This window comes from Caenorhabditis briggsae (genome assembly GCF_000004555.2).
Source record: "Caenorhabditis briggsae complete genome, chrIII, whole genome shotgun sequence".
NCBI lineage: Eukaryota > Metazoa > Nematoda > Chromadorea > Rhabditida > Rhabditidae > Caenorhabditis > Caenorhabditis briggsae.
The window spans coordinates 7,454,755-7,466,504 of NC_013490.2; the positions used below are offsets into that span (position 1 = coordinate 7,454,755).

Sequence of the window (11,750 nt, forward strand, 5' to 3'; positions counted from 1 at the left end):
TATTATTTTATCAATAAATGTAACTTAACGTATACTTGCTTACCTAAAGAAAGTGAAAGGGAAGAAAAATAACTAAATACGATGGGAAAAATGAAATCAAAGCAAAAGACGGACCCTGTGAATGACTGAAAGTTTCGATAAACTGAAAAAAAAAATACATTGTATTAATTAGGGACGGGGGATCGACTAGAACAGAAGTGAAAATACGCGAAGAACACATTAGAAATCATGAAGACGTGCGAGGAGATCATCGGTTGACGGAACTATTGTGTTTGATGATGATGAGTTAGAGGTTACGGTAGACGATGTGGAAATCGGTCCAGACGATGTGCTTGCACTTGGGTCGTTTTCTTTGTGTGTCGGAGATACTTGAGACGGTATGGAAATATTCTGAAACTCGATTTTATACGAACAGACAGAAAATAAAATATCGTACCGTGGCAGGAACCGCTGGTTGTCCTTTCCTTCTCACTCGAATTTTCAGCTCATTCTGCCCAATAGGCAATCCAACTCCGAAGGCTTTTGCTCGTTCTAATGGAGTCGTCGGTTTCTCTGACTCCGAAGACCCCACAATTCGCTTTTGGTCATGTTGTGAAGTATTGCGAGCTCTAGGAAATTGTCCCGATAACACTGGTTCATCTTCTCCGAAATTCAGAGCTTGCCTCGCTTGATTTTGATGCCGTGACCGCTGACGATCGAGACCTCCAATGAGCCTTCCACCTCCTCTTGTTCGGCTGGGAATTCCCGCACGAGGAGTTCTTGAATTCGTAGCGGACATGAGAGTTTGAAGGAAAGCATCATTTCCAGTGGCTCTTTCCAATTCATCAAGAACTCCCACTTTATCAGCGGCAGTAGACACACGAATCATCGCCGGAGTTCTAGGCATTCTGTTGATAGCTGGTCTCTCCTGTAATGGAATTCTCTGCTTCTGTTCCTGCTGCTGCAGTTTCCTCTTCTGAGTTTCCACGACAGCCTCCTTTCGTTTAGCTTCGGCTGTTGCTGCCTCGGCTTCTGCATCCAATTCTTTCCAAGCAGTTGCATATTGTTCAGAAAATGTACGAATATCAGCGAAAAACTCTTCCATTGGGTATTTTGTTGCGTTGAATGCATAGAATTTGACAACCGATTCCCAATCATTCTTCATCTTCGCAGACATCGTGGACACCGTAGCAAACTCTTTTCTGGCTTTTTCGAGGAACGGATGCATTTTTTCTTCGAATTTATCACGGTCTCCTTGCAATTTGTATACTTTCAAACAGTTTTCCAATTTCTTTATGTTGTTTTCCGTCAGTTGAACTGTTTTTCGGATTTCATCTGCGTTCACTCGTGATGATTCAATGCAATGGTGAAAATCCGTGAGAGCGAATCTGAATTTTTTTGAAATATGTAGAAAAGAAAATATTAAAGATGAAACTTACCGTGCTTCATCCTTAGCAACCCTTTTCATTTCTTCGATCAAGTGTTGCAGGAGAGTATGTCGATTATCCACATCCTTTGTATCTACCAATCTCGTCAACATTTTCATATGGAATGCATAGGCACTAGAATAGTTTTTCGTCGCTCCACCCATGAAGTTTCCAGTAGCCAGGACCAGTTTTAAGAACGTTTGAAACCCATAGGATTTTCTGACTTCTTCGCATGCCTCCATCACTGACGACATAGCTGGCTTCAATTCATTTAGTGTTTCTTGAAACCGCATTTTGAAAAGAATCAGATCAAGGCGAAGAGGAAGTCCTTGAATCTGAAGAAGACGAGTGAGAAACTGTTCTCCTTCTGGCATCTCTTCGAATTGTGCCTTATCCACTGCTCTCAACTTATCAATCAGCTCTTTTTCGACTGGCATCGCTGCTCGAAGCTGTTCAAGGAATCCAACAGTCAGAACCTTTTCATTGACTTCAAGAAGCGCCAATTTCAACTCGGAATGCGTGATTTTGATTGATCCTTGTAGAATTCCTAGCTTCTGAAGAAGCTTGTCGTCCTGAATCACTTGTGCTGTTTTCAATTTCTTTTTGGTCTCTATTTTTCCGCCCAATATGGCTCCTCCAGCAGCTGGTTTAGTAGCAAATTTAGTTCGTAATCTATCATACATACGACCATTCGTCAGTTGTTCTTCATTTGTTCCGACCCAGAAAGAATCTCTTGGAATATCTCGTGGATTTATCGTATGAGCACCCCACGGGAACTTCCGCATAGGCCCATCCACTTTAGGAACTTTTTTAGGTGGAAGATAGTCGGGAAGAACAGGTGCCATTGGAGCAAACATTCCCGGTGGCGGAGGTGGTGGAAGTCCTCCTTTGAATCCACCCGGCGGTGGTGGGGGAGGTGGGGGAGGAGGCCCTGATCCTGGCGGAGGAGGTGGAGGAGGTGGTCCTCCTCGGACTGGAGGTAATCCACCAGGAGGTGGCGGTGGAGGAGGCCCTCCAGTGATTGGCGGAAGACCTCCTGGAGGCGGAGGAGGTGGTGGACCACCAGTAATTGGAGGGAGTCCGGGTGGTGGAGGTGGACCGCCAGTGATTGGTAGAAGCCCAGATGTTCCGGACGAAGTAGATGGAGCCGATAGAGTATTCTTCGTCGGTGGAGGCAGAGGAGTTTTAGGATCCGATATCTCAAAATAAGATGGAATTATAATAACAGAGTTATTGTAACAGTGCTCACATGTTTCCTCAAAACTTCAGCCTCATTCTGAAACTCTAACAACTTTTTCCAGTATTCTCCTTGCATTGCAACAGCTTCTTGTTTCGCTGACGTAGCTTGACGCAACTTTTTCGCCATTTCGTCGTCTTGGAACCGCTCTGAAATAATACCATAAAACGAAAAGCTTTCACAGTTCCGTTTACCAATTATTTCTGCGATAGGGATTTCAAATACGAATTTTTCCTCCGATTCAGGATCAATAGGTGTTCGATGGAAAATGATCTCCAAGATAGATGCTTCTATCAGCTTCATATACGCTCTTTTAGTAGCCATATCTTCATTAGTGAGTGTCAAAAGTTGAAGAATCGACAAAAGTATTGTCTCAGTTCCTGTGGCTTCAGAGTTGGCAGCCAAAAGCTCAAAACAACCATCCAAGGTATCGTATTCTCCTTTGACATTATCCAATTTTCCAACTAGTGTTTCAATATCACCATTATGCTCTGTGAGCATATTCTGTGCCACTTCTCGAACTTGAGAGTCAGAGCTATCAGATGAAGTGAATTTCTGCAAAAAACAGTAGGAAAGATTAAGTAAAAAAACAAAAAAGGACCTCTATATATTTGGATAAACCATCCTTGGCTGCTTCACTTCGTAACCTCATTCTGGCTTGCCACATTGTATCTTCTGTCCACATCTGATCATCGCTCGTATTCCGATCTACACCATTGATGAGCATATTGAGCATCAAAAGAACTCTCATTGTTAATTTCTTATCTCTTGATTCGACGAATTGAATGCAAGAAACAAGAGGACGGAATCGAGATACGGTTTCCCCGAGACGTTTGGATTCAGCTTTTGCTATCGTTGTCAACTCCATGAACATTTTTTGCTGTCTGAAAATACCGTTTTCTAATAAAAATGTTTTCAGAAAATCTATCTTACCCAGTCATTTCGATTGCTCTTGATTCCAGTGTCTCGTGAGATACAAACATCAAGCTTCCACAAATCATCACTACGTTTTCTCTCAACATTCTGATTTCATTAGGTTCATCATCACTAAACTTTCTGCGATTCAGAATGCACATTGTTTGAATCAGAAGAGAGCAAACGGGCGATTTTCGGCGAAGTACTAGTTCAAGACCTAACTGAAAAAAAAAAAATATATATATATATATGTATTACAGAAAATGCAATGAAGATGAAAGTTTGCTTACATGAGTGTTAACAATCGTTCGAATGCATCTCACGACTTCTTGCAGGAGATCAATCAGGTCAAATTCTAACTTGGATCCAACGTCTGCGTTTCTGAGCCTCTTGAGAACCAACGAAAAAAGATGGCAAATGAGGTCAGCTCCGGTTCTTCCAGATTCACTTCGAAGGCTGTCGGCAAACTAAAAACAGGATTAGATTTCAGAATCGGAAAATCTTGGTACCTGGTATAAAAATGACACAGATTGGCATTTCAACTGAATCGAAACTGTAACGATGTCTTGTTTGCATTCTAAAATGTTTTGCGATTTCAAAATGTTCTCCAGAACTCGAAGATTCCATTCTGGAGGTTGTTGTTTTGCTGCTACATCGTCCGTTTTCCTTGCATTCGCTATCAGTGATTTCATTTGTTCCGTTGGAGTTGTTGCAACAATTTCATCGATTCTAGATTCGGGACAGTTTTTATCCAACTGAAAACTTATAATAGTTATAATAACTTTTGGAAAGATTACCATAATTTGTCTGAATTCCGCTCGAAGCTGTTCTTCAGTGCATGATTGGAAATATGACTCTCCTGGAACTGGCAAACGGTAAGATAAACTTATAAACCTGGTGATTTTTCTTAATCTTAATTCAGGCATTTTTTGATTTTCATTAATCGCCTCTGTAGCCGAAACAGGTAGAATGCGACCAATTTCTTTAACCCGAAAATTCTCGAAAAAAAGATAACGAGAGAATATCATAGAGAGAATCGACAAAAAATCGATTCCAAAATTCCAGAAATTTCATGAAAACAACTGATGAGTCATATGGAAACATTCAAAATATCAGTGATGTCATTTTTTAAAAAAAACTTTTCCAAATATTGAAAAAATTACCTGAAGAATTAGAAATAACAGACATTCCACCGATACTTCGTGTCCCGCCATAAGTACCGTAATCTTCATTATTCGAATTGGTTGATGAGGAAGGGCCGTTCTGAAAAATGAGTTTTTGAGCAGAGTTTTTCGGATATCCCTGACTGGAATATCGCATTTTTTATTATTTTCAAGACACTAGTAGCCATATTATAGACTAACTAACATTCAGTTTCTGACGTGTTTTTCGTTTAAATCGGTTTGATGAGAATAGTTCTGTCCATCTACCAGAACCAGCTCCACTGAAATGAAAAGGGCTTCTTCTACTAGCAAAATCAGCCGCACCAGCCAACATTGAATGCCTTTCAGCACTTCTTCTTTTGAACTTCTGCCCAGGTGCATCATCTCCCATAAAATGGGATAATGTAGCATCTTGTGCGCGTGGAGCTTTCTTTTTCTTCTCGCGTAGCTGGATTTGAGGTTCTTCCAAATCATCAGAATTCTCAGAATTATGAGGAAGAAACATTGATTCTAGAGGGGCCAGTAACACATTTTTAGTAGCAGAGTTTGAGGAAGAAGGCGTTGGTGTAACATCTGCTTCTTCTTCATCCGTCGAATAGTGACTGTGTCGCTGGGTTGGTAGACGTGTCAAATCAGACAATGAGGCAACTCGTGGAGTGTCTATCGATTCATAATCGTCACTAGACATTTCGTGACTGGAATCAAATCGGAATAAGTGTCGAATTTCGAGGGAAACGGACGCAATTAATCAAAACAATGATAATTTCAGTTTAGATATGATGGGAGAATAAAAGCGCAGCTATGATTAAAACTATGAATAGACCATTTGAAAACTGTTTAACTACATTCTCAAATTTAAGGAATCAAAAATGAAACAGAATAAATTACAAATCGAGAAATATATATCTGACTGGCATTAAAAAAAGAGGAAAAACTACTTTTCACTGCTAGTTTATATATGTCTATTACCATATACAAATTTCAGCCAATCATGAAAAGTGAAGAGAGAAAAAAGGGGGAATAGAAGAAAACTGTCATCTGATATTCTATTCTACATACAAGAAAGAATTCTTTCAAAAATTCGATTCGTTTTTTTTTGCATCGATATGACCGGTCGTTGTTGGAAAAAAGGTGAAAATGGGTGAGAACCTTTTGATAAATAAACAGAATGAACATAAAACACACTTCGATATTCGGAGCGAAAACAGGAACGAGAAATCGAGGAAAGAGATGAAACTTCAGATGGACTTGCTAGATTACTGTTAGATCACAGATAATGTACCTGCATTGCATAATATTTTTTTAAATAATTCTACAGTAACCTTACTATTCTAGCAAGTGTCACTATTTTCTGAAATTGCCTACTGTTTCCATTCTGTTCATTTACCCAAAATATTTAGCATTACTTGTAACAGTATGCAAATCACCCATTCTCCCCTTCCTACTTTTCCTATTGCCTAGATCATCTCTAAACAGTGTGAAGAACAGAGAAAGGAGCAAATGTCAAGTGGACCGGCTGGTGCTATTTGAGCATATGATAATGCACATTAGAGAGACACTGTTGACGCAGATGTGTACATGTGTGATAAAGGAGCTTCGATTGCGTTCGCGAGATGTTTTTTTTTCATTTTTTCTCCGGAAACATGCTTCAGAAACACGGAAAGCTTGAAACATATGTGAAACGAGGTAGTGGCAGATACCTGACTTGTAAGCGTACTTTCTACTTAATAAACAGGGGAACAAAAACGATAGAAATTCGGTGCCTCGTTCTATTGTGATGTGATTTTGTTCAGGTCTTCCGATTTCGTACTTTTCCTTTATTATTCCATATTCTTTTATATTTTGAACGACATATTACTGATTTTTTGAAACTCAATGTTTTGGTTTTGAAAAAGACATATGGCAGTTTCCATTTAAATTTGATATGCAATCAAAAACAGAAATGGGAAAAAATTCGCTAAAAATTGTTTTTTTTTCATTTGTTCAAAAAATATGTCTCACTTTCACTTTTTTTGAAATTGCATGAAAAATTGAAAATTTTTATAATTTAAACTTTGTAGTTATTGTATACTTACCAACTTACCTTTTACTCCACCTGAAAATACGATTTTTACAATAATTACAAAGTGAAATCTAAAAATCTCAATATCACCTATTTTGGCGAAAAACATAGCAATTGACGAGTGAAAGACATGTTTCTGCAAGAATTCAGCGATTTTTTAGTCTGCCATAACTCTCGAATTGACGAAAAATTGAAAAAGTTGCCGGTGTGGATTTACGGTAAAAAATGCGCGCATCAGGGATTTCGGAGTGTTGTAGTCGGCCTGCCGTATCAGACCCATATCGCACACATCGCCCACCCACCTAGAATCCATCTAGGATACGCGCGCATTCGGAACACTCGATTCAGCCTCTTCCGCATCGCACACATGAGACTCATCGCAGCTCGTTGTTCGCAATATGTGTCAAACGGACTTCTAGAGGATCGCATACGGATCGGGTCCTTTATGCGCATCATCGCCCAGGACCTGTGTAGACAGACGCTCTGACACTGAGCTAATGAGGCGCACGGAGAAGAGGGGGTCGAATAGGTCGAATAGCGTTCATATTATTCAGGGGAGGATGAAAAAAGAAGGTTGTGAGAACAAAAAAGTACAAAGCCTGTGTCAAAGCGCAATATTGAAATAGAGAATTTCGATAGTAATTTTTATCCAAATTTGAAGTAACTATTTTTTTGAACACTTTCCGTTGGAAAATTCCAACTTTTACCTATAACATTCACAGGATGGTAACTGATAAGCTTGAGTGTCAATAGAAGAGTCACACATGAGTTTAACAGCGGAAGAAGCACCACGGTTTTTTTGTAAACAGTTGGGTAGAAATAACATAAAAATAGCTTTGATACTTTTGAAACATCTCAATTATCTGTGAAGCTCTTCATAAAACTTAGATTTTGAATGAAAAATCAAAAATATGTGAATAGATAAAAACTCGGGCAAAGAAAGAGCGACTCGATTTCGATTCACTGACCGATCGCCACTCCTCTCAACACACAAAACATCTGTGTTCTCGTTCTAAATCGCTGGTGTTGAGGCGCCAACTGTTCGCAAACTTTTTAATACGTTTTGGAGGAAGGACGAAGAATTTTTAGAAACATCAATGTCTTTTTTGATATCAACTTTTGAATGGTATTGTTGAAAAGAGATGGAAATGAGGGAAATCTGAAGAGCAGTGAGCCAATCGAAGAGAACTAAACGGATAAGTAAGACGTCAGATGGCCGAATCACTCAACTTCTAACGATCATAGAAGAAAAATTAAGGATGAGTAAGAGACTCTTACTAAGAGTGTCATAGGAAAAGTCGAGGCTGGTCCGAAGAATAATCGAAAAAAAAAACCAAATTCGGTTCTGAAATAGTGATTGCGGAAAAAAATGACAGACAGAAAAATTGAAATTTCGCTGATAGGTGTGAAAGAAGATTTGGAGACCTGTTTTTGAATTAAAATCATGAGGTTAACTGATGTTTCACTACACAAGATTATCAGAAAATGTATATAATATACCCTATACTCCGGGAATATACAGAAGTTAATTTTTACAAAAATTACTCATTCGGTGGATAACCTTGAAATGAGAAGTTAAAAAAGCCAGAATGAAACAATGTTTTCTCTAGGACTCTCTTGATTATCTGTAGTCTCTTCTCTTCGCCGCCAAAATGTGGTATTCAAATCGCAGAGGAGGCAAAGGAGGTGGGAAGGTGAGAAGAACGGAAAGATAGTGCCGATTGAAGAGAAGCAGACCTTCCTCTCTTTTTGAAGGGAAGAAGACAGTCATCTGCTTGGCATGGTGCCAGACTATAGGGACTTGATGAATGGACTATTCACATGAGATGGAGGTTGAGTTATAATGACATTTTCTTACAAGATATACATTCCAAGCTGGAGAAAACAGTTGGAAAAAAACACTTTTTAATCTACAGTAATCCAGTGGAATGTTTCAAGAATTCCTCTAATTTTTGCTCTTCCAAATTGGGCAAAATTTTTTCTACAGCTTTTTGCTGCAGGTGTAATTCCAGAACTTTTTTCCGTTTGTCAGATACTTGAACTAGAAACTATTTAGGAAGACACAAAACAGGGCGTCTTCGTTTGCCAGTAGAGAAAAACCAGGGGATGTTTCTACCTCAGAAACCAATCCCATTAGCAACCGATTCCAACAATTACATATTTTACACGAGACACAAAAATGGGACCGGTTTTCGCTTGAGACTTTGTTTTTTTTTCCTCAATTAGGTAAATTCGACAGTCGGGATTTGAAATCAAACTTTAAAAAAATGCTCACCTTCCGTCCCAAAACTTTCTTGTCCTTTTTTGAAGAACTGTTCAGTAGAGACGATCCGCCGAATGAGTTACTATTTTGAAGATTCGAAGAACATCCCGCTCCTCCAACACCATCTGTTTTCTTATCCTTTCCTATCAGCTTTTTCATTTTTTCTATATTTATAGTCGTGTTACTGATGGCCAAGTTGGATCTGAAAATAAGAAAGAAATAAAGGTTCTGAAATGGAACAAAAAAAGGGGTACATTCAAAAGTAACGAAAAACAAGATGAGTGAAATTGGGATAATAGTGGAACGCAGACACAATGTTATTGGTCAAATTGAGTTCATTTGATTTGTTAAAAGAGACTAGGCAACAGTACAAACAAAAAAAAAGATGAACAACAGAGGAGTCAGTTTATCGTTCACAGTTAAAAGTATCTTGACAACAACAAGACTAATGAGATGCATTTTTAAAAATCAAAGCAAACATATGTTGTGTGTATTTGTCTAGGCTTCCTGATAACCCGGATGCACTTTGTCTAGAGTTTAAAGTCGAGCTTTCTGGTGGCTAAAATAGTGAAATTAATCAATTTCCCTTATTCTCCCACCCACCAATCGGAAAGCTGAGAATCAATAGAAATAGTGTGGAAACAAAAAGTAATTTGTACAACCACAACGACTACTACCACTACAACAATTCGAATACCCAATGTTTCACAACAATTGCAGTCGGGCATAGCACTATGATGATACTATTCTGTGATTATAATAACACCTTTTCGCATAAATGCGCTTCACGGCAACCAAAACTTGTCTGCCCTCTCAGCTGGTTAAAATTATGTTATGGAAAATGTATAGAAAAAAACCTCGCTTCAAAAAGAGAGAACATCTCAATAGTCGCCGATTTCTGGAAACTTTTGGATGTTTTCGCAGTGTTTTGAATTCCTAGAACTATTTTACAGCAAGAATTAGGAAAAATTCCAGAAATTTGAGAAGTGTCTAGAAATAAAAAAAATTTGGAATAGTGAAGAATTCTGCATTGAAGATTCTACTATTCTCAAAACATAAAAAATTCAGCTATCGAAAATATTCAGGAAACAAACATAATAGTATTCAAAAAGGAATGCACAAACACAAAAACTGAATTCCGATCAAAACAGGCCACCAACACAAAAGTTTTTATCAAAGTATTCAAAATACAGAACTGAATACCAGGTATGGTGACTGTTTTGAATTGGGCGCACACTGTGGGGTCTAGCAGTAGAGAGTGTGTACGCCAGAGAGAAAGAGAAATATTTAGAGGGAGGTGTTTTGGCGGGAGACTTCGGGTGCCCAGGTGATGGTATTGTCAGTGTTTTGCACTGAGTCTGCAAACACGCAGCTGACAGTTTTATAATGGGGTTATGCATGATTTGTTTTTTGAATACAAAAAAATACGAAAAAATACATGAAATACATTTTTTCGCATGCATGCATTAATTTTTTGTGTTTAAAAAATTCCAAAAAATACATTTTTTAAGTCATGAATAACCCCATAATTCCGACAATAAGGGAAGAGGTGAAACAGTAAAAAGAAATCAGGAAATTGGTTTTTTTTTCAACAGGATATATTAGGTTGGTAAAAAAGTAATGCGCGTTTTTGATGTACTTAAAATTTATGCAAAACCAAAACGAAAGTATATAAATCGATGGGGTATTTTTTATTATTATCGACCCTTTTCTGCCAATGTATGAGCAAAGATTGGATGCATCTGTTGTAGAACTACACTAGCTGTGGTTCGAAGTAGTTCTGACCAAACGCGCATTACTTTTTTACCAGCCTATTATTTTCAGAAACGCGTTCTAGAATTTCAGCAAGTCCTGGTGCGGACCCAATCTCCAAAAGAGGAAAACAACGCGGTAATACTCCTCTCCCAGAGAACAAAAAACGTATTTTCCGATCCGGCGGACCCACGGAACGGACAATAGATGACCTTTGAAACGACAAAGCACTCAATTCCTTTCAATTGTTTTGTATACGATAATACATATGCAGATCAAAAGAAGTGAAAGAGGAACACATGAACAAAAAATGCCGTGTCAGAAGGGTTTTTCTGAGAAGAAAAATTGGGCAGAAATGCTTTAAATCATTAGAAAGACAACATAATTCTTGAAATTTCGAAAAAAATGATTGAAAACCGAATAAAAATTACTGTTTTCTGCACTTTTATGTACTAAGCTACGAGAAAATGCAGACAAGCAAATTGGCGCCTTTTCAAATGCGGTGACAGTACCGAATTTCAGGATATTCCGATGTTGAAGATTTCGGAATTCCAAAAAAGTTCCATTTTCAAATCCGATTTTGAAGTAGAAATCCCACTTCTCCATTACAAAGGCCAAAAAATCGGTGGAAAAGTTTGATTTCGAAAACGCCAAAAAAACATGAGAAGTAATTCCTCTTGAGACCCACAAGAGAACTTTTTTTCCTTCGATGTACAGTAGTCTGAAAATGGACCGAATTTTAAGAATAAATTTCCGAGAAAAAAATTCGGAATAAAATTCTGGTCGGAATATTTCCAGAGCTTCTTTTGGAATTCAATTCTCGTACAGACCTAAAGTCGAACTGATTCAAATCAGAACAGTGTCTTTCTCGAACAAGTATCAAAACAGAACAAGGACAGAATCGAACTGTTCTGATTCGAACTGCGCACTGTCGAACTGTCCCAAATTGGAA

The 11,750-nt window shown here is 38.3% G+C and overlaps 1 protein-coding gene across 1 annotated transcript; it reads right to left on the reverse strand.

Annotated features, from left to right (window-relative positions):
- Nucleotides 1-219: 219 nt before the first annotated feature.
- Cbr-cyk-1 lies at nt 220-5,409 on the reverse strand (the record flags this gene model as incomplete). Its single annotated transcript, XM_045244000.1, has 10 exons — nt 220-390; nt 437-1,367; nt 1,419-2,605; nt 2,656-3,198; nt 3,245-3,527; nt 3,577-3,779; nt 3,849-4,025; nt 4,068-4,423; nt 4,722-4,821; nt 4,927-5,409. The coding sequence occupies 10 exons, from the start codon at nt 5,407-5,409 to the stop codon at nt 220-222; spliced, it is 4,434 nt and encodes a 1,477-aa protein (XP_045095985.1).
- Between the last annotated feature and the right edge of the window lie 6,341 nt (nt 5,410-11,750).